This window comes from Grus americana, chromosome 4 (assembly GCF_028858705.1).
Source record: "Grus americana isolate bGruAme1 chromosome 4, bGruAme1.mat, whole genome shotgun sequence".
NCBI classification, from domain to species: domain Eukaryota; kingdom Metazoa; phylum Chordata; class Aves; order Gruiformes; family Gruidae; genus Grus; species Grus americana.
Window position 1 is genome coordinate 26,186,926 of NC_072855.1, and position 24,367 is coordinate 26,211,292.

The 24,367-nt window shown below is 40.1% G+C and overlaps 1 protein-coding gene across 17 annotated transcripts in view; it reads right to left on the minus strand.

Annotated features, from left to right (window-relative positions):
- Positions 1 to 24,367, minus strand: part of APBB2 (amyloid beta precursor protein binding family B member 2) — a 194,510-nt gene that overhangs the window by 35,444 nt on the left and 134,699 nt on the right. For all 17 annotated transcript variants that reach the window (XM_054824067.1, XM_054824068.1, XM_054824065.1 and 14 more), the window contains 2 exons: positions 11,880 to 12,026; positions 7,449 to 7,576 (listed from right to left, as the gene is read on the minus strand). In XM_054824067.1, coding sequence (XP_054680042.1) covers positions 7,449 to 7,576; positions 11,880 to 12,026 — 275 coding nt within the window. The remainder of the gene's footprint in view (positions 1 to 7,448; positions 7,577 to 11,879; positions 12,027 to 24,367) is intronic.

The window sequence follows — 24,367 nt, forward strand, 5'->3', positions numbered from 1 at the left end:
CAGTTGAACAATTCCAAGTGCCATTTAAAAAGTCTGCCGCCCAGAAGAAACACTAGATACAATTTCCAAATATTTCCTGAAAATAAATATAGAATACTAAAGACATTCTACACTAAAATACTTAAACAGGGGTCTGTTTAAGGTGACCAAGCATTTGTTGTCATGCTCCAGCCGCTAGCACAGCAAGTCACACATTTTAAATGGTTGTCTGGTTGTTCTTTCTAATAAGAAGGGTAGCCTCCCTCCTGCCATTTTTCCCACTTCTTTATGAGCAAATCCCACAGCACAACCCTGAGCTCTCCTTCAGGGGCTTCTCTGTTCCTCTCCCCACCTCCCACAGAAATCCTTACAATTCTCCTCGTCTGTATTTGTCCCAATTCCCTTGGTCCGTGAGACTTCTCCACACTTGTGCTAATCTACCAGCCTATGCTACTGCTACTATGCTTCTCAGCTGCTCCTTCTGCATTTAAGCTTTTCAAAGGTTACCAAATATCTAGAGCTCCGTGGCCAAAATTCTCCCTAAGCATATCCTTTTTTCTCAGCTGCTATCAAAGGGTGACTTCACTCTTCGTAAGCACCTGAGCTGCTCACAAGACTCATCTGTAGAACAGAAAAATTCTTTGCTGTCACATGTCATAATGTTTCATCTCATTAGTGGTATTAGGCAGAAAGGATAGAGTGATGTTGCCCTAACACAGTTGAAGCCTCTACTTCATAGAGAAAGCCTCTACTTCTGGATAGAAACCCATCCATCGGTGCAAAACTATGGGCGCTAATTTCAAGTTAATATGGGCCTATTTCAATGCATACCATGTCTTTCATGTTATATCCCAAAACTAAAATAAATCAGTTTCATTAATCAAAGTAAGAAAGCACACACACAGCTTTTTGCACTCACTTAACTATAGTTGTCTGAAAATACATTAATTCTGTAAGCTTGACTGGATTTCCCCTTTCACAGCTGTATTGTTTCATTACCCCTTCCTAGAACACGCTGCACTTGCAAACAGTGATGTCAGGCCTCATGGATATAAATGGGAAGTATTGCATAAATAATCACCTAAACTATTTCTTAGTGAGAGGGGGAAATGCTATCAAAACATACAGAAAAGGATATTTAGATGCAGTTGGCAAAGGGAAAAGGATAAACCAAAAGATTACTCTAAAAATCCAGCTAAGAATATGGGTCACAAGAGCCAGTAAAATCCTTTTCTTCCAGTGTAATCCCTCACCTTTGCCCTATTTATGTGATTCCTCACAGTACGTTTTGCCCTTTCTCCAAGGTTACGGGGACCGAGAGGAATAGGAAATATTGATTAATGGTGTCTCTCAGTTTGAGGAGTTCAGCTGGAATTGCAAATTCTTTAAAGGGTGTTATCTTTTCAGAAGAGCAGGTGCAAACAGCACCTCGGTTTTAATTTATTTTATTTTCTGCTTTTCTTGACCACATCTCTAATGCAGAAGAGAAAGTTTTATTATTCATTATCTTGTACAGCCTTATAAGCTTCTCTCACGGAATCAGAGAAAGACTCAATCTCACAGCACATTCAGTCATTACCTTGAAGGGAAGGCAAACCCTGAAGACCCTAAACACCTCCCTGAACAATGCAACTATAAGCCGCACTGCATCACTGAAGCCTGATGTTGTGTTGCTTGTACACAAAGTATTTTCTGAAAGGGGGAACAATAAATTACAGATACCACAGGATACCCCAACCATGCTAAACTTGTATCTGTTGTCTGTTCTTCTCTTAGCTTTTAATTGTGTAATTAAGGCCAGGTATCCCTCCTAAAATCTCATGTCCATATGACAGACATGCACTGGAGCTCAAGCCAGGTAATATCTGTAAAGATGTAGTTTCAGCCAGGAAATACAGATCATAACCCCATGAGACAGGCACTCGACCGGCAGCACAGCTGCCACATTCCCCACTCACCCCTTTTCTGTCCTCTAAAAGATCAGTTCTTGCTCAGACATGTGCCTACCCCTCAAAGCTTAAGACACACTCAAACCAAAGATAAAACATTTAACCTGCTGTAGCACTGTCGCTCAAGTGAAAACTTCCAATTCTGCATGTCTAGAGAAAGGTTCCTAAATCTGTATTTAGACATTTGATTTTCAAAAGACACTGAGATCCTACTCAAGTCAGCTTACAGTGCAGGTGCTGAACACCTCTGAAGCCAGGGCATTTTTATTTAGCTGTTGAAACAGCAAGATAGGATACTATTTTTAATTTCCCATATTTTGAGGAATCTGAGCCATCACTTTATGCCATTTCCTCCTCATCTTTACACAAATTTGTCCCATTTTCTCATTCACGTCACCCCTACAGTATTCTCAGCTCTTGCCCTAACAGCTCCTGAGATAAGAGAGCTCAGGTAATTTCTGTTTTGTTGTTATGACTTTCTTATCTTACAGCCTTACAGGATTATATCCATCTGACTTGGGGCATCTATCCATTTAGCAGTCTGTTGTCCCTTTTTAAGGCTTGAGCCTCATCTTTGGTGCATGCGCCATCCTACTCTCTTCCTCTCCGCCTTTCTCCCCTTTTTGATTCCCAGCCTCATTTTATTCCCTGATATCTCAGCAGCAGAAAACCAGCAGCGGTTTAAAGCAGCAGGGCAATGGACATCCACAGAGATGAAGAGATCCCCACCACCACTTGCCAAAAGAGGCATTATTAGGGCAGAGGAGGGAGCACAATGCTTTTACACTGTCTAGTCACAGAGCCTACGATCGGAAAAACCCCAAGAATGGAGAATCTGCCTCTCTACCACTTGAGACGCAAAAGCAACCTCCCTCCCTCCTCAGCCTGCCAGGGAAACACACAAACTTTACAGAAAAAACAAAACCTGGGCTATGTGATGACAAAGCTAGTGGATGACCAAAGACACGCGCTACGTGTTTTGTCCAACATGCCAGGTGCCTGTGCCGTCCAGCAACTAGTTGCATATTTAGTCCCATCAAAGCTGTCTCCTGAACCCAGCCACAGCCCTCCTGGCCAGCTGGCAGCTGAATTTTTCAGCTGGAATATACTGCTGTTGTATGGAGACACCATGACAGAAGGAACCCTGATCTTTTAGGCAATTAGAGTCCCATAGAGGTCGAGGCAGGCTTTGGATTGGTGGAAGAGCAATGAAGATAAAGAAGGATTCAGGGAAATGTGCTAACAGAAACTCTTTTACAAAATTGATGGGCCATTACCTTTTTTCTCTCTTCCTTGTTAGTGAGCTGCTCAGAAAGCAAAGGGCATGCACCAGCAGTTGAGAAGGGGAGACAAAAGCCAACCTGAGGAATGATTAATGTACAGTCCTGCAGCTCGCAAGTGAAAAGAACAACCCTTTTATAGCTTCAGTAGGCTAATATTTTCCAACATGCTTTTAAAGACCAGGAAAAAACCATGCCATGGGCTGCTTGTTAAGAAGCAAACATAGCACTGACAATTACTCACTGTATACCTGTGATACCACAAATCCTCCATATGACAATGACCTTACTCATCTTGAAATCAAGCTATTTAAGCAAGTACGAGGATTTTTCTTATTAACAAATAATATTAAATGAATCATCAAGGCTCTGGTTTCAGTACAGCAGGAGAGGAAGACTCTGCAAACAGTACAGTGGCTTTTACTGTTAAAAAACCCACAGGACATCACCCAAGAAACAGTCTGCTGAAAAGATGGACAGATAGATTTATTTTCCTTTAATGCCCATATATACGTATCAAACACAGGTGCTCAGAGTCTACACGTATATATATATGTATATACATACATAACCACCAACTTCTCTTGTGGAAACCTGCTTTTGTTCACAATTTTATCAAAGCACTCTGGCCTTTCTTAAGGTCAAACATATTTTACTGTCTGATTAATTGAAATCAAGGGATGCTACCTTTCAAAACACATAATCGCCACACAGCCTAAGTCAACAAAATGATGAAGCCTCTGCTTCTCACAGAACTGTCTGAAATAAAGTAACTCTAGAGGTCAAGATAGTAGTGTAACGTACGAGGAGAGTGATTTCAGCCTCTTGGAAGACATTTCTGCCTGAGGTGAGTTAGCAGACACATCCTCAGATTAAACTTTCATCAGCAGATCTCTGTATTTCATCAATCTTTCATTACGGCACAGCTTAGAAAATCATCTGGTCAGGTGTCATTAGAAAACCTTTTCATCTTCCAAAGCAAAATATACCCAAATAAAATACTACAAGCAAAATACAGCTAAAAAGGAGGGCCTGCAGATCATTATGGGGTTCAAATACCTCAAAATAGAGGAAAATATACATTTCTACAATATTTTAAAATTTAAACACTGCCTTTCCCAATAAATCCAATATATTTTATTATCCAGGCTCTTGGACCAGAAGATGGAGTTAATTAACAACATTCAGGTGCAACAACTTCTGGAAGAGCTTCATGCCAGAACTGGAATTTTGTCAACTTCCTGGACAATTAATCCACCAAAGCTGCAATGCGTTCCTCTCACTTTTTCCTGATGATGGCAAACTCATAATCAGGGAAAGCTGCTTTTATAATCAGTGAATGGCTCTGGTGTTTCTCACCTCAGGACCGATATGTAATATTACCACGATAAGCCCAAGGACTGCATGCTAAGGTATACATGAAAAGAGATACAGTGCAATTTCCAGCTCAACAATATGATTTTCTCAGCTCAGGTTCCCTTTTTTCTTGTCTTTTGGTACTTCTTCAGCAAATTCTACATTATTTATGCTATCCTTTCAAAGCATGTTTTCCATACTGAACTTCTCTACGCCCAAAACACACTGTACATCCAACTACTCAGTTATAAGTGTGCTCTTTCTGCTTGTCTTTTGGATTTTCCACCTGCTATCTAACATCACATACAGTCTGACTTTACTTACAAATAACGGCTACATTGTTTTACTTACTATCTTATTTTTTTAAAGTGGGTCAATAAACAAATTAAATTTCAAAAAGAATGGGCTCCAGTCCTGAAAGCCATACTGGACATAAGATTTCTGTAGAAGCATCTATCAAAGTTCTTATGAAGGGCTAAGAATAGGAAAGCTCTGAAATCAAACTTCTTATGATTAAAAACCCCAGATTCCACTAAAAATGGCTAAGAACATTACTGTGCCAGCAAATGAAATATTAAGGCTGTTTTTGATGGTGTGTTTATATATTAAACCTTCAAGAAATTATTTCTTGCTGTTGTTTACAGCAACCAATCAAGAAAAGTCATGTTCTCTAGAAACAAGAAATGTTCAGTTTCAACACAGAAAGGCCAATTCCCTCTTCTGATAGTAGAAACATGAGAAGAAGATTAGTTTATTTGCTCTACTAGGTTCTGTATTGTCAACGTCACAAATAAAATCTCTTTTCAAGCGAAGAGTACAGGAAGCTTCTACCTTTTATGACGAAGAGGGAGATCACTGGGTTTGTTTTGTTTTTAAACTTTGACATGTACTTCACCCACATACTCCATAAGTGCAATATTTTTCTTAATAGAGACATGAGTTTCTGCAGAAGTCTCACCAGAACTGGAATTCATCTTTGGTCCCCAGATACGGCACAAAACCGGGCAAGACTGGGATCAGAGATGGTATTTTCTGTGCCTTGTATGTAGCTCTTGGTAACTGTCGTGGGATACCATGGCAGGTCAGAACAGAACGACCTGCATGTACACAACCTTTCCCACCAAATCCTGTCCTACTGATGGGGCTTTTACTTATCTAGGAGAGTTTCCTATTGCCTTGCATCCCTGGATAGGTTTCACCAAAAGCTTATGACAGTCTTGGTGCCACATGATTGCAAAAGGCACATTTCTCTGAAATGTCCCCTTTCAATGTCCACATTTCGATGACCGGTTCTGTCTTTAGGGGAAGTTATTTATCCAGTCTGGAGAAATGTGACTCATTATCTTATTTTATAAACAACATAATGGAATGATTTTATTTTCCAACGAAATGTAAATATTTGAAAAAAGAACTGTAAATGCTTCAAAAAAATTAATGAAAAGCAAAGCTAGCTTCCTTTACTCTGTAAAGCTGCATCGCATTTAGGTGCCCCTTAAGATGCTCTATTTATTTTCTGACCAAAGCAAGCTACTACAAAATCTGACTTGAAGGGAAATGTGCAATGCACTCATTTTCTGAGCCAAACAAAGCACTGTAATGGTTTATTCATAAGAAGTTAAAACCTCTCTACTTCCCACCATTTCAAACTGAATTTGCCCCTTTTAGATCTCTCAAAAATCTGCACCAATGGAAGTGAAAAACAGTAAAAACCCACAACCACCAAATCCAACCATTAGTCATTTACAGAAGTAAAAAATTTAGAAAGATGGAATTGGGTCACAGAAACACTTATCATATTTCTCTTTGGAAATTTAGCCAGAGATAATCAGAAACATTTGGGGGGATTAAAGAAGTTTCACAAAATATTTTACAGGGAAAGATTTTTCGGGTCCAAAATGACATTTCCCATCAAAAGTCAGAGACAAAAAAACCCCATCCTTATTATTCCAAGTATCTCAATAATCAAGCACGGTCACAAAAAACAGCAGTTCACCAGCATGATTCAATCCTTACTGCTCACATGTCAGGACGGATACTGCCCGAAGATCCTGGAATTAATCAATGTGAATGGAAACGTTTTTGACAGATCAAAATGCTCAACGGTACAGGGAGATAGCTCGCTGTCCCGCTCTGAATAAGTCACCTTCACAGTCCTGTTCCCACAGCAATGTTACATGACAAAGGAAGATGCTACCAAAAGAAGTCCAGTCAGGAGGGCAAGCTAAGGAAAGACTGCCTGCAGGGCAGGAGGGCCTTTAGCCTGCACTCCTGGTTGCTCCCTACCACAAGGAAGAACTTCAGCTCACAGGCAGTCAGGTTTCAGGGACAAACCTTAGTTTTCTGCAATACCCACAGGAATTTTCTTGCATCAAGATCTTTTAGTAATAGTAATTGCCCTTAATCCAACTTTTTTCTCCATCAAATCAAGTGTGTCAAGAAAGTGGAAACAAATGCATACAGTCAGAGTATAAGCAGTGCATTTAACTTGGACCAGCAGGGAGACATGCTTTCACATAGCCAGGAGAAGCATACTACGGGACATATTTGAAAACATGGTTTTATATAAAAAAGTATTATATACACCTGAAGCAAAATAATGTTGCATGTGCAGTTTTATGCACCTGGTTGAATTCATCTGAAAGGTTTGTCCAATACAGGTGCAGCAAAACAGCATATAAATGATAAACTATGAAAAGCAGAGATTTTAAAAAGTAACACCAGCAAGAAAAAGAAGAATTTACCCATCCTCTCATAGTCCCTGGGACACAATTACTCAATCAAATGAATAGGTTTGATAACTAACTTGCTCCAGGTATATGCGTAATCTGTATCAGCAAACAGAAACAGCATCAAGTCAAGTGGGATAAGGAGAGCGAAGACTCACCGGCCGTTGTCACGACCCACTCCCCAGACTCTGATGCTCACAATGGGCTGTGAATGAAGAACTGTGCGGTCCATGGGATCAATCAGGTTCAGCATGTCATTTTCCAGTATTAGGTACATGTCTTTGCCCTGCAACTCCAGACAAAGTACAGTTACACAGTATGTCCCCCTCTCAAACCGACTGGGATCAAGGTGTTATGCCTATGCTGTTTAGACTTGCATACTCTTAATTTACTCAAGGTTTCGGTTTGTTCCAAGAGCAATTGAAACCAAGTCCATTTACTTCCGGTGTGAAAAAGATCTAAGATACTATCTTGCTACTACTATATTTTTAAAGAATCCCAATCACAAAAAGTTTTGATGTCTTTTAAATGAAACTGTTTGACTCATTCAACTCCAAGCTACTGAGTTATTCAACAAATTATGTGTTTATCCAGTAAATTCTTGCAAATATATGAGAAGTCAAGAACTGTCTTAATAGTAAAAGCTTACATCAAAACTTGTACTCTTAAGGCAGAATTTCTTCCTTCAAACAATGTGCTTTGTTGCCATAAACTTTAACCAATGGATCATAGGAACATACAGCAATTTGTACATGTCAAAGGATTTATACAATGCTCTTTGAAGAAAGACTAATTAAAGGGAAAACCCTAGCATTTAAGACATGAATGTGAATTCTGCTGGTGCCTGCAGAATCCTGGAGCCAGGATTTCTCCCTAATTCTTCTGGCATGTAAGAACGAGGAGAATGCTTTCTCCCCTTAGAGGAAACAAATTTAGAGGCAATTTTCCTTTTGATGCTAATTCACAAATGCTAATCTACCTCCTATGGCTAGCATTTGCAAAAGGTCTGCTGCCGCTTCTATCACATCTAGTAGCTCTCTTCTCAGAAGCTGTACATCTACTTTGCAGATCGCGAGATTCCATGGAAATGATCATGGACATATTGCCAAGAGGTAAAACAAGCTCCTGCTGATGAGAAGAAGGTGGGAGCTATCTATAGAGTAATTTGTTTCCTCTCTATTGTGCCAGAATCTTTAAATGAACAGAAAGAATGGAAAGGGTCTGACTTCCTACTGACAAATGTTTCAAAAAATGACCTTTTTCTTCACCTCAGTGACACAGAAACCCTCTTCCCGCTTAGTTACAGTAGCTCAAGTCTTAATGACGTCTAATTTTGTGTCTGTCATGTCACCCTGGGAGGGCCTGCTTCCAGGGTTGCCAGGGTAGGTAGCAAGGGCACTGACGCTCACCTCTCCCACCCCCAGATCTCCTAACAGGGATTCAAAGGGGAGCTGTGACACAGAGCTGGCAGCGCAAGCACCGAGAGGGGTGTGGGACAAGAAGAGGACACAGGCTGGTATATGTGATGCCAACACAAGAACATTTTGACCGATGGAAAAAGTACAGCTGAGTTATATAGGCTGCTCCTAGAGAAGCAGAAACAGATGTAGCTGTGATAACCAGGCATGTAAATGGGGTGAATCAGCAGCACTGAACTGCTTGTGGCATGCAGAAAAAGAAACATGGGAAATAAAACACAGAAGCCAGGATGGCACCAGGCAGACCAAAATAATGAAGGAAACCAAAGAGAAAACAGAGTCATCGCAAAGAAAAAAGGTGAGAAATTTACTTGGAGGTCAGAAGCAGTAAACAGACCGTGTGAAGAATGTTACCGAGTGTCACAAAGATTGCTTTTTGGACCCATTTTCTACTTAAATATTTGTTCCAGAAGGACATTATTACAAAAAGGTAAAATCTGTGCATCATGCAAAATACACTAGGACTAGGGTAATAAAACTGATTCCAAATTAGCTGGAAAAGATTGGAGAATAGGCAGATAAGCAACATACGTCACAGAAAATTATTCTTAAAATGCTCAAGGGATAGCTTGGCTGCAGCCAAAAGCAATATATTTTGTTTTGTTGCCATCTTATACAAAAGCCATTTTAGAGATGAAAACACTGCAGAGAGCAAGAAGAAATAATTCAGACAGACAGCTTGAACATTGGCCTCAATGTCTCAGACTGCTGAAGAGCTGCAGAGACCTGATGGTCCAAGATGAGGAATGCTCTCGTGGGAAGAGCCACGCAGGGAGAGTGAATGAAGGAAAGAAAGATTCAGTCTTTCAGGGAAGTGTTATATACTGTGGTATACAGGTCAATGGCAACAACGTATCACGGAAGTGATTTTTGTAATGTTCAGGAATATAATGCATGGCAAAGTAGCAACACAAACAAACGAGTTGTGCTTTTCTTCTTAGATTTTACAGAACTGTGAAAATTAGATATTTACAGGGAATTTCTTTTGGAGGGAAGTGGAATGGAATCCCACATTAACGCCAGTGACAAAGCTTCTGTAGGGTCAGGATTTTATGCAGGGTGTGGGTTTTTTTTGTGTTTTGGTTTTTTTAAATCATGAAAACTTGGGGGTGGTCTCAGTCCCAGTTTCACTTTCATTACATTCTAGCTAAAATAAATCTTTAGGCAATCTTAAAACCTTTATCTGCAGTCATCAGTTCTAGCTTTATAATAGATTTCTGCTGTATGCGCTCCATCTGATGTGTCAGTGACAAGCATGCTTTTTTCAGATTCATCTCTAAACCGTGCCTCTTCCAATCACTCTTGAAGCATTACATTGCCAGCAGAAAAATGTGGTTGTAATGATTTCTTTTAAAATCAATAAGACAATTTACTTCAAGGGCCACCTATTCAAGCACTGTGTCTCTCTTGTTTTATCAGGCTGATTTTTTAAAATTTTTTTATGAATAGCATTCTTAATTAAAACTTCCATTCAAGAGGACCAAAACTTTTCACCAGTTTGGCTTGAAGACCTGCAAGGGTTTCCAACAAAGAACAATGGGACTGACAGAGAGAAATATGGAAAAATGCAAACATTTATACTTAAACCAGAATAAAGCACATGATTTCAAAGTAAACAATATATTTTGAGTTGATCAAAGTTCTGTCATCTGAAGAATGGATGGGATTACACAGATGTAAAGAGAATGGGGTTTTTTTTTTCCTCATGGGGTCAGCAGCAAGTCCAAAGTCCATGACTGACACATTTCTAATTGCTTGTCTAGCTATATTAACTAAATAAAACTGTTCCCAGAAGTAAGAAAAAGGGAGACCAATGTTATTTTGCTCATTTATACATACAAAATACATTTCTTAGATAGAAAAAGCCTTCTGAAATTACTTTAAATAGATAGGGCACTCTAAATATGTCCCTTGAAACATCACTTCAATTTTAAACAGGCTCCTTCTCCCAGTTCCCCATCTGAAGCATCTCCACATTGCTGTGGCCATAGCCAGGACACTGGACTCAAGCACTAGCCTGTAACAGTAACTTGGGAGACTAACGGATATTTTTCCTGAAACAGACAAGTGGAGGTGACAACGTTTATTCTTACATCACTTTTGCATTCAGATCTCTTGTAGTAAATCCACATTAGCGTAACCCTCCTGAAAACATGGCAGGAGAGAGGCTGAAGATTTGGCTGAAGTTTAAGTCGTTTCATGAACAATCAAACAACGAAGATGTTTTTCTACAGTTTGGTCTCCTATGTCCTCTGTACGTCCCATCACTACAACCTCACCTTTTCCTTTCTTCTTGTTTCACTTACTGATCCCTCCACACCTTCCACTCCATCTGTCCCCAGCACATCTCTTTTCCAAAGCACAATACCTCTAGCTTCCTCCGTGTTTCCCCCGAGCTCCCACAGCGTTATCCTCTCTTTGCTGCCAATGCAGAAATAAGCACAGAGCTTGCATGGTTCAGCTGATGAAGGTGTACTGACCCATCAGCAAACCAAGAAAGAAGAGAGCTGGGAGCCCTGTTTTTCCCTCAATGTGTGGGAATTTGGCATCCTTCAAAATTGGATGACATTGGTGAACAGATTCAAGAGTTATTGGAGAGGAACCAACAGACAGACTGATGACATAAAATTAATTTCCTTCTGAAACACTGACAAAATAATCATCTTAAAATAAGCCATCTGTCCATCAGTCTCCATCTTCTCATACATTGCAGAAGCACTGATCACACTAGTCTGGGTTTCCTTAAAGCCCTTTTGTCACTGGGAACCCTGTGAAAATGCTGTTCCAAAGCAGCACTCTCAAACCTCTGATCAGGAGAAAGGCTTCCACTGATTTCAACAGCATGGCCGTGTGTCCCCAACACTGTTATTGCATAGGTGTCTGTTGGCACAGATGTGAACACGAAAGTGAGATCTTTGTGGCATCTGCTGTCCTGAGCAGTTTGGAACAAAAAAGTCAACACTTTCCTTGAATTCTTTTATATTTTTTGGCAGTGCCAGCTAGGATAGGGAAATCCCAAACATGGACATATTTGCTTACAGAGTTGTTCTTTCAAGATGTTTTATGACACAAGAGGGAAGTTCCAAGAGGAGAAGTTCACCCCATTCTTACCTCTCCCCAAATGCCAACAGTGTCTCTGATGTCGTTTTTACAGTAAGACAGTTGTCTGATGCAATTGTTCACAGCAACACTGCTTTTTCCAGGAGCCAGATCTTCTTCTGCCATTTCTACCCAGCCCAGAGATCGCACAGCGAAGCACTAAAAAGAAACCAGAAAATATCTCAACATGTATCGAAGCACACAACACACTGCTGTATCCAGCTATGGAAATCTTGTCGTGCAACAGAAACCAGTCAGTTAAGGTTAAAGATCTCTGGCTAGGAGGGGAACAAAATCAAGGCCTTATAGATGAGCGTATGCTCAAAGATAAGAAGTAAATTAAAATACAATTTGAGAATGGCAAGATGAAAATATTTGAAGGAACAAAGAAGAATACATGACATGCCAGGAAAGGTAACAGCAATGCTTTACAATAATACACTTTTGTTAATATAAAGGAGGAAACAAGAGAGCAGTAAATATAGTAGGACACATGCAAACACAGAGAAATAAAGGAAAAAGTAAAAGTACAGATACAGTAGAATTGAAATTTTAGGTAGTATCTAGAGCTTTAATGAAAAAAAGAAAGAAAACACTATTCAATTATGTCTGTTGTGAGATTCACACTCACTGCCTGGCTTTTAACCAGAATATTAATTTTTTTGTGGATTACGGCAATCATTTCTACAGTAAGTTTAAGGTAGCAAACAATAACAAATCCAAAACACTAACAAAAAGATAAGCTATCATAAGAGGAAAGTAGGCTTTTTCTAGAAGAAATAAAAAATGACCTTTAAAATAAAACAATCTAATTATACAGTTTTTTAGCAGAAGGATGTTTAGCCAACCAGAGCACTCAGTTGGCAGAACAAGCCAAGGCGACATTACTTTGCACATATGGTGCTTTTTGCAAACAAAACAAAATGGGAGAAATTGAATGGCACCTATATTTACTAGGGTAGAGAATAAAAAACTTTTAATTCTGAAAAAAAACCTTGCACATTTGCTCTCAGGCTTTACGGTGGGTGAAATACAGACCTCACACTAAGTCAACGGGAGTTTGTCTACTAGACCAAGATTTCCTCCAGAAAACATTATGGGTATCTATTCAAATGGCAACGTACCACCAGTGAAGGACGCACAACAGACTTACTGGTGTACCTCCTTAATAGACACGCCAAACATTAAAGATGGTCCCTAAAGGTTCATCAATAGTTCCTGAATGACCCCATTCCAAATTCCTGCTACCTTCTAGGTATTTAATATGGCAACAGATACTGCCATTGAATGCTGCCAAATCAAATCCTGCCCGACCTCTGAGCTCTGGTTTCCTTGTGACTCTTTGCTCGAGTCAGTGATTAGATAGTACACCAGCACTGACATAAAGTTGCACTCACTTCTTACATACAAATTCTCTTTGCTAATCAGGATGCTGTCTATAGAGGTGCAGGATTTGGCAGCCATAATTTCCAAAAGTAGAAATGAGACAATTTACAATTAATAACTGAAAACTTGCCATCGTATAACATCTCTGCTCTTTCACCCCGAGCCTCCCCTTGCCAGGACGGATTAAGTATTGACGTCAATTAGTACTCAGTCCTCGGTACCCTTCTTGCTTCAGTGTTATTCATACATTTCTTCTGAAATGTTATGCTGCCCTGAAATGCTGTGTTGTTCCCGCAAACCGACTGGCAACTGTTTCAGTCAACCCAGTTCCCTGTTAGGTACTCAGTGCAATTTTGACCTTGCAAAGACCAACACTCATTGTCCAGCGCTGCCGCCTTGTGCCAGAGAGCTTTCTTTGCTGTCAGCAGCATCCTGCGGGTCCTTGGGAAAGCAGGCAACGATCCTGGGAGCTGCTCTAAGGAAGCTGGTGCTGGTGACCACTGGGAGCCCCACTGCCTCCAGCGGGACCCTGCCCACACGGGCACACAGCCCAGGAGCAGCAACAGCAAGTCCACGCTGAAGTTATCAATTAATCCCTTTTCTTGAGATGCAGTAAATAAATCAGCTTCAGAGTTCAAAAGCAGACACTATATATTTATTCATTTGCTGCCTTCTAAAAACTGCTGTGAAGTCAGTGAGTAGATCAAGCTCATGATCATCACTGGTGTGCCATTTGGGAACCACTGTCCTCAAAAAAAGACCCCAAAACACCAAGGTATTTTAAATATGCATATATGTCAACTTTGGCAAACTAAGGGAAGAATAAAATTCACTAATGGGTAGAAAGATTAATGAGTTCCTCCCTCCTTCCCTTTAAAACTCCTCTCTTCCTTCAGCCTTCTTTCAGCAGGCACAACACCCTCATCCAGCCTCCTTCGCCAAGCAGAAATCCCAGCCTAGGAGCCTGCCTCTTGCACAACTGGTACCTGCTCCGATGAGTCACTAATGATGCATCTCATCCAAGGCATCAGACAGCAAATACACTCTGCAAACTGTGTTTCATGCACCCTTTAGCAAGTGTGGGTAAAAAAAAATAAAGCCTCTCATGCCGCCAGATTTTTTGTGGATGTATTATTTTTTTATGTTTTATTTTGCTTTGCAAACAAGGAAAGCAATATGCAAATTCTCCTGTGCCGCTGCTTCCTAACCCAGCTCTGCTGGAAACCCACAAAAAAGCTGAATTTCAGATTTTAAAGGGAGATGAGGGAGAAGGTGAAAGAGGAAACAAAGGAGGGGTCACCACTCAGTAGTGCTCTTCAGGGCTACAAGAGATAGTAACATACCAATTTTTTAGCAATTATTAAGGTCGTCTAATCTCAAGATTGCAGAATTGTTTTTGGCACATCAGATGCTCATGAATCTTGCTGAAAGTGCTGCGATGCCCATTGGGGTATTAAATATTTATCTTTGCAAGCTTTTAAAATACAGATTTTTACTGTACCAGAAGAAAGTTGGGTTTTTTTTACAAGTATTTCAATATTAAATTGAATAACAGAATCCTAGCAGAGAGAAACATATTCTAAATCATCTTGAGAGGTGAAGAACTAAATATATATAGTAAGCATATTGTTTCCTCATTACTCTTCATATCTCAACCACATCTGCAACTTGTTAGCTGCTTTCTGAACACAAAGATAAATATAGTCCTTGCACTGAACAGAGTACATCTTAAGAAGGCAAAAAACTGGTGAAAGACAATCAGTTCAAGTTGACAGCAGGTAAATCTCTTATTAGTAAAGATGATGAACTATTTTGGTATTTTTTTACTGGCCATTTTTATCCTAGGTTTAAAATTCTTCAGTGGTGACGTCCACTATATTTCTTTTCCTTCCCAGCCCACTGTCAGGCCAGCACAGCGAGCTGAATGGGACACTCCTGTCCATCCCACGTATTCCTCTCTGTGTGAGGGGCTTGGCTTCCCTTCCTGCTTCCATTCCCTCCCAGTCCTTCCAAGCTAGGTAGACGTGAGAAACCCCATTGGCTTCTGGCACCTGGCAAGTTTTTGCTTGTGTGTTTTACAAGGACAACAACCCAAATAAAAACCCTTACTACAACCCAAATAAAATGCTTCAGAACAGCTTCATCAAAACCAACCCGTTTCCCAAAGACTCACTGCAAACAAAAAACCTCTCAATAAAACCCAGAAAGACTCAGCACCCCATTCACAAGGCAACATGTACATATACAAGAAACACTCCTTTGTTCAAAATGCACAAAAAGATCAAAACCCTTCAACTTCTTGGTTAAATGAATACACGTGCTGGCATGACTCAGAAGCGATGGTGGACCTTCATGCAGATTTCAGCACTAGAAAACAAGAGGATTCAGAGTAGCATGCGGTATCTACCACGGTGCATTCGTTGTCAGTATAATAGAAGTATAAATGCACACATCTGAGGGGTGGGAGAATGGTGGAAGTGTGTGCACGCGTGCCTGCGTCCCTCCTCTCTGCAGATTGCCAGCAACTGTATCATAAAAGATCCACTTCATGGATGGTTGGTGGGGTTTTCCCCCTTAATTATTTGACTCAGAGGTTCTCTTTAAAACAAAAGAGCACAAAAACCAGCAGAAACAAACCACCTAGTGTCCCCTATCAGGTATGACCTAATTCTTAAACCAGGGCTAGCTGAAGTAGCCCCAACAGCAGAATTGCTTAGTTCTCTAGCACACTAATATGGACCTGAAGAGCTTTGCTAATGCACTCTTTTTTCTCCTGGAACTAACATCTAGAGTCAAAACAAGCCAAGCTGAAAACCAGAGTGCAGCAATCCTTGACTAAGAGTCTATGAGCTCAGTAAAACAGACATTCCTGGTAATGCTGGTTGGTTAAGTACCTCTACTCAAGGCTCACAGATGGCAAATCATAATTATTGGCCCATCATAATTTCAAAGTAATCCAGATGCCAACTTTTGGCTTACAGTAGTCTACCTAATTTCTTTTCTCCCTTAGAGAATAAACAAGTAACTCTTGTATCATGTTTTACATTATTAGTATTAGCTTACAAAATAAAATCTTACAGTTTTCTGTGCCTGGTCAGATCCTCTGCTTTATCTTAAAATCAAAACTCTAAAAAGGATGATTTAAATAACCATATCTGAGTAAAGAGAATTGAAACATCATTTTCCTGTCTGCTTGTCCCCAGACTCTTTCCAAGAGCTGGCAAAGGAAAACAGGTTTAAAGAAAAACAAAGAAAATTGATACATACAGCAGGATGAAAGAGATTTAGGAATTGTATACTGTATTTGGATCACTGCTGTTTGGGACTGGGAAGATCAAAAACACTACCATAAACACTGCGTGTCTGAGAGATGTGAATAAAAAAAAATGTGATTTAAACCACGGTATGTCAATAATCTGGTATTTTCATCCTGACTGGAGATTTCACATTTCCTGCAAGGAACACAGGACATTGTGCGAAGAGAATACACAGGGGAAATAAGACCACCTTATCACGCACTGCCCCATGAAAAGACAGGTGAACAGAAATGAAAACACAGGTGTCACTGCTCAGTTTTATGGTGCTGGGGAACATATGCATGCATGGCTGCAACTCCAATTAATGTTTCAGGGTTAATGATCTGTAGTCAAAGAACCAAATTCATAAATGCTGTAATCCAAACTCTACAAAAAGCTGCAAACCTGCCGCACAGTGCAGTTCTGATCTAAAACATTGCCTAAAGTTGAGGAGCTTTAGGTTTGAAGGAATGAATGAACCGTTGATCGCTCTTCTGCTCTTTGGCATTGCAAAACCTTCACCACAGGGTAGGGTTCTGCTCTGCAACAGCTTTTCCAAGAGGAACTCTGGAAGGAGCTTTGACAAGAATGCAAAACTGTGACAAATCTCAGCACGTAAGCAAATGCCACACTCTAGTTGCTGCCTCATGCAGTGCTAAGCACATACCTTTAAAAAAAAATATTAAAAAAAAATCAAGAAAACCAAAGCAAATATAATCCCCTACTAGACAGAGGACAAGAGATCAGTTACACGTGACTGATAGCAGAGTAGTATTGGAAACTGGATAGCTCATAAGGGCGTAGGTAGAAAAGATCCCATTACAGGGAGAAAATGGATTAGAACATCAGTTTGAGAACAACAAACTAACCTACATTAGAAAACCATGAACTGACTGTTTTTCAGATCACACAGTTGTTGGTAGCCACTATGAACATCTACATTAGAGTATGTTTGCCTTGATGATTTAAATCTGTGCTACTAATTTCTTCTCTACTTCTGAGCCTACAGGACTTGGTTTTGAGCAGTTTCCCTTTGTTTCCTTTTATGTTTTTCCTTTTTAAAGGTTTTATCTGTCTGCAGACACATATAAATCATTACAGTATTCAATAAGGCCTTTTATCACAGACCACTGAGCAGGCTTGTGCCTGAGACACAGCATGTAGGTCACATAATTAACCATTTCTTATGCAGCCAACACAATCTTGGAAATTCCATTTACATTTTCTTTAACAGTTTTAAAATAAAACAAACTATCATATTATTTTATGCTTTGGAAGATTAAGTATCATAAAATATAGCCGCTCTATTCCGAGAAAGAAGTATGTTCCAGTATGTTTGCCCGCTACACATTAAGAAAGCTTGCATTGATTCCAGATGAAAATATTGGAGATGATCAAAGCTAAACTGAGTAACTGCAATTAATGAACAAGGAAACACTTTCATTTAATTGACACCAATAGACTGTAATGCATACATTTTCTCAGGGAAATACTGACAGCTGTCACATAAAAATCCTTAATTACAAAAAATCTAAAATGCAGAATCAAAAATGTACTAATAAGATTTTTCAACATGTCTAGCTTTCTGCTGCAGTTCGTGTTGTATTTTTTGAACTGCTGAAAATGTGCACGCAATACAAAAATAAGCACACAGATATTCAGGTCACAACAGAATTCAGAAATCCACTAATAATTGCTCTTTCAAGCAGATGATTATAAACTAAACTTCTGTGGAATAAAATACAAGGGCTTTACAAATACTGTACAATAACCTTTATAATAAATTACTTCTCTAGAGGAGGTCAATATTGAACTTTCTGCTCTCACAGTCCCCTACTCATTCTCCAAGACACTACAGTCTCATTTTTTCCAGACTCACAGACTCCAACGCATAGGATGACAAAAGTCCCTCTCTTGTTTTGAGTTTAATACTTCTGTCTCAGTGGTTCCTGCTGGCTCACAGCCAGAGGTCAAATCTGCTCTATCAAGGCAAGAAAATCTTGCAGGATCATTGCGTTGGTTCAAGATTTTTTGAATCCAAATTTCTTATTCATTACTGTATTTCTGAATCAAGTAAAAAAATCTAGTCAGTTAAGCAAAATAATGAAATGGAAACTATTATTCTCTGCTAATACCCTTTCACTATATGTAGTTCTGAAGAAGAAATTAAAATCCCCTTATTCTTTTCTCCAGTCTTCTCAGTAAAGAACAGGCTTTGATTTTAGATGCTTTGCAGATACCTTTACTTCACATCCTGAAGAGATGAGTTTATGGTCTTTGCTTTGAGCTAAGGCTGTTTTGGTTTTCATTTTAGTACAGTGAAATAAAAACCATGCTTCCTCAGTGAAGAAAAGGTATTCATATTTTTCACCAGAAACTAATAAAGGATGATAGTTGCAATGATGCTCAAATTAGGGTCTATCTTGCAGAATAACTGAACCGTTAGGATAACTCAAGCAGGTTTCATTATTCTGCGACACACAAAAATGACCCCAACAGGCACACATATGCTTTGTCTGTAAAGACAAGCCCTGCAGGAGTTTACAGGGCTTGAAAGAATGTGTGCATTCATTTCTTAAAAACTAATGCTCTGCACTTATTAACTTTAACCTTAAATGTTGTATTTTTCTGATGAGGGCTGTTCTGCAGGCTGATAGATGTAAGTGGTTCTAATGCAGCCAGCAGCACTTTTAGTACTGTGGTACATAATTTTCAAAGGTAATATGTATGCCATCCAACATAAAAAAAAAAAACCAACAACCAACCAACCAGAAACCTTTAAGTGAACCCTTGACCTTACTGAATCAATGGAGAAAAACCTCTCGTCTTCACTAGAGTCAGGACTTCATGTCTCTTTCGAAGCAATATTGTTAAGAGTAATTTGTTTTCTGCAGAAATTATGTTTACAACAGGATCCAAAGTCAATGAAGTTAAATTATTTTTGATTGATTCCCACTCTTTGAAGACAACTCAAATAAACGTGAATCCCAAGTCCGGAAATCTTGAGCCCTGGTGGGCCTCCCACATTTGAGGACCCACTTACTATCATGCTGTCTCCCTGCAGCACCACAGAGTAATCATCTTCAAGCATAAGGAATAATGCATACCCATGGCATTATGATGCACTGCATACCTCATGCTTTTAAATCTCTTAAGAGCTAAATATTACCTCCCACTCCCTTTTTGCTGATGAAATGAAGGAAATTTTGGCAAGGAAGGCTGCTGGTTTTTTTTAAAGTGAAATTTAGAGCAAGAACTAATACCAAAATAAATATACATGCTGGCTAGAGCTATCTAAATATTGCTTTGTCATTCAACACAATGTTCCATTTCAATTTATTTTTAAATTAACTTCCTCCATAAATGTACCTTTCAGGAGGTCCACAATGGACAAATAACCCACCACGCTTGTATCATGCTGTTTTCAAACTGTGTATATAAAATATATAACATAAATATATTTTTATATATACGCACATACACAAATACATACTCTGCACTTTTTTCATTAAAAAAAAAATCTATGTGATGAAATGGTAAACCTTGTGACACTGCAGACTAGAACAGGCTATTTCCCTGAGCCGTCCTAAACTGGCAAGCTAATGAAAATAATTGAAGAGAATAACAAAAATATCATCTGATCAGTTCATTTTGTAGCAGTGAGATGATGAACAGACATTCCAGAGGCAGTTCATGATCAACAGGCCATTCTAAAGCTGGAGCTGACAGAGGCTATATATTGTTTTAGAGGTGAAATGGTCGGTCTCCAGTGGGGAATATGAAGGGCTGCAAGCTGTGATTACCTCTGCAGTGTATGAGCAAAGATGCTGGCAAGCTGATGGGGAAGTCTGCCAGCAATATCAGCAGAGGCCAAGCTAAACTGGGAGCTGCCTGCGCACCTGTCCTGGTTTTCGGCTGGGATAGCCATGACATCATGCTCAGTATGTAAGGCGGAGGCTGGCCAGGGGAGAGGGATTGCTGCTCGGGGACAGGCTGGGTATTGGATTCCGGGCTGTGAGCAAATTGTATTGTGTATCATTTCCTTTATATATTCTTTTATTAGTATTGTTATTTTCCTCTTCCTTTGCTGTCCTATTAAACTGTCTGTATCCCAACCCATGAGTTTTTACCTTTTTATCTTCTGATTCTCTCCCCATCCACTGGGATGAGTTGCAAGGAAAACCAACCACAAAAGGGGATTCTCCCAGGAAAAATGCGGCTCCAGTTTCCAGCAGGCAGTTCCCCAGACCTAGTGGAAGTCCCAATCATACTTATGATCCTCTTGAAGGGACTTCTAAGCCATTGTTGCAAGAAGCGAGTAGCTAATATGATGAGCAGGATTAGAGGGGCCCTGCCTCCAACCAGGTGGAGGAGAGGGACAACCGGGTTTATCGGACTGTGTGGATCCAATGGCCTGGCATGTCAGACCCACAAGAGTACAAGGCTCTAGTGGACATGGATGCACAGTGTATGCTAATGCCATCGAGCCATGAAGGGGAGGAACCCACCTGTATTTCTGGAGCGACAGGGGGATCCCAGCAGTTAACTGTAATGAAGGCTGAAGTAAGTCTAACTGGGAATGAGTGGCAAAAGCACCCCACTGTGACTGGCCCAGAGGCTCCGTGCATCCTGGGCATAGACTACCTCTGGAGAGGGTATTTCAAGGACCCAAAAGAGTACTGGTGGGCTTTTGGCATAGCTGCCTTGGAGATGGAGGAAACAAACGACTACCTTGCCTGGTCTCTCAGAGGACCCTTCCGTTGCAGGGCTGCTGAGGGTTGAAGAACAACAGGTGCCAATTGCTACCATAACGCTGCACCAGCACAATACCGCACCAACTGAGACTCCCTGATTCCCATCCATAAGCTGGTTTGTCAACTGGAGAGTGAGGGAGTGATCAGCAGAACCTGCTCACCCTTTAATAATCCCATATGGACTGTGTGAAAGTCCAATGGAGAGTGGAGACTGACAGTAGACTATTGTGGCCTGAACTAAGTCATGCTGCCACTGAGTGCTGCTGTGCCACGCATGCTACTCACTTGTAAGTACGAATCAGAAGCTCCTTCCATAAGATGAGAAGAAAGATCAGTCCTCCTACTCTGTCTAGGGAACTGCCCACTGGAGGCTGAAGCAGCAATTTGAACATCCATTTGAAATTGTTTTTCCTTGTAATTTACGTACCCATGCCTCTAGGATTGAGGTCGGTTTTCCATCCCACTTCCTCATGTCCTCTCCATGGTCATGCAGGTAAAACCACAGCGTGCCTCGTGGCGCGTACCCTCCATATCCTGTCTCTTGAGCAGAGGAATGGTTACTCCCAATAGCTGGAGTACACTGGTCTGTACAAGTGGGGAAGCGGTAGGGAGAGCGAGCGAGTGGCTGCATGGTACTGAGATGCTGGCTGGGGCTAAACCATGACAGCACTGAATCCATCGGTCTGTAGAATGGCAACAGGAGCTTTTTGCCCATGGGACATGAATATGATGAAAACTGCTTCTTCCCCCAGTTTCTGTCCACTCCTGACGGCTCCTTCATCAATCGCACACAAAGTACTGCTGGCGCAGAGTGAGTTTATTACGCTGCACCACAAATCATATTGTGATTAAAACCAAGAAACATTAAAATATTAGGAAGTGCAGATTCTTCCAAGGAAAAAAAAAATCTCTTAGAGCAGCAGCTAGGTTTTTTTTGTGTTCTGCTCAACAACCATGGTTTGTTAAATGATAGCATACAGCGAGATGCTGTACACACACCCTAATCAAGAAAAACTGCACTGTGCATCTCCATGAGAAACAGATGACACTGGCACTTCAACCTAGTGAAGCAATAGAAAACTCTTCTTAAACATCCACCTCTGGAAAAAACCAGCATCAGTAAAAAAAAAAATCAGGTAAATTCATATTTTTTCAAATATGGCCAGCACTTCGTGGTAGAGTAGCTACAATTTTAACAGCACTGTTTTACTTTGGAAATGATTTCCTGTTACCAGCACATTCGGTGCCCCACGGTTGATTTTGGAGGCAGGGCATGCTGGCTCCAGTGCTGCCTTGCCCAGCTGGCAGCCAGAGAAGCTACCTCCCCACAGGGAGAGTGGGCACTGAGCGTGCACTTAAGCCACCCATGCAACCTGGTCATGGCACTCACAAGGTAGTAATTGCTTCAAGGGAAAAGCGTGACCCACACAGCTCCCATCTGCACCATTTACCCTCCTGTAATGTAACTGCTATCTATGTTCTTACTACTCCAATGACTCCTGGTCAACAGACCTGTGGCAAAGTTGCTGTCAATACTGGAACTTTACTGGCCAGGAAGATATTTTGATTTGAAACAAAAGCGTTCTTATATTTTATCTTCTCTTTTCCTAATCCTGTAGAAATCTGGCAATCTAATGCAATCCTTTTGTACAGTATATCTTAATAAAACAAATACTGATAATGCCCCCAAATTCAAGATATAATTATTGCATTACAAACCTGTGAATTAATGGTAAATTTTAAAGCAGTTTCCATTCTCTTTCACATGAGGAATGGCTTTGTGATATATTTTTCTAAGGAGGGCTACAAGTAAAACCTCATCTCTCCTGCTGTTCAGTGACCCATGTCTTGATCTTGCATGAAAGGTTCACATCTAATTAGATCCCAGAGATATGTGGAATTTCTAAGAGTGAAAGACATGTAAAGTTTTACAGGATCTAATTACAACTCTTGAAGGGCTCAAGAAATTAAACTACGTTATCGCAGATATTTATATTATACATATATTATAACAATTAAACATATTGTAACTCTGTATACCATTAAAAAAGTAAATCGCTTAGATTTGGGAAAACACTACATCTTCCTCTGCCCTGGACTAAACTTCATATTTGATTAAACAAGACTCCATTTAGGGACAAGGTGGAAGAAAATATCCTCTAGGTGGAAATCTGTATTATGATGTACCTCACATCATGACATTATCACTTATAACATCACCTAATGACAGAATAGTTGTCAATAGTAATAAGTATCAATCACGGAGAGATAATGAATGAGCAAACACACTCCCCAAAAGTTCTAATGTACAAAATGAAAAAGACGCTATTTTTAAAAAAGAATTGTTGAGGACATGTATTTTAGTGCTTTAGTCTGCTATTTCTAAAACAGCTTTCGAAGCAGAACATTTTCGAGCACCTGCATCATTTACCTGCTGCATCTCCACAGCTGGGAAGGTACCTTAATGCTGCTAACGGCAGACAGCCAGATTCAGAACCAACCAACCAGTTTAGAAACTGCCGTTTCCATCAGTCACCATTGCCACCCAGAAGCTGCAAGGATGGAAAGATGGATAAACTTTTGCTATACTATAGCAATTGTCAAGATTGACCTCTTTTTGATTATTCACTGGATGTTTCAAACAGAAGATCTGTGTTTTGACTCATAGTTTTCAAAGCTGCTAAAATGACCACCTGGATTGTGGGAGAGGAAAGAAACTACAGGCACCTTTTTGTTTGTGAAAGAAACAAGGAAAAAACCCTAACCTCAAACTCCACTACAATGTTTATTTTGGTTTAAGGTTGAGTTTTTGGTTGGTTGTTTTTTTAAAAGATTTTATTCCCAGGTTGTCATTCCTCCCTCTGAAAGCCTAAGATAAGCCAATACCAAAAGGCGACAATTTTTTAAAAACTACTTAACTCTTACTCTACAGTTCTTTTGATTTAAAATACTCAAGAACATCATTTAAGGAAGATCCACAAGCACTGAGCGTAATCTGCTTTCCTACATTTTGTGAAACCATTTCCACACCATCTCATCCATGCAAAAATCAGTATCTCCAAAG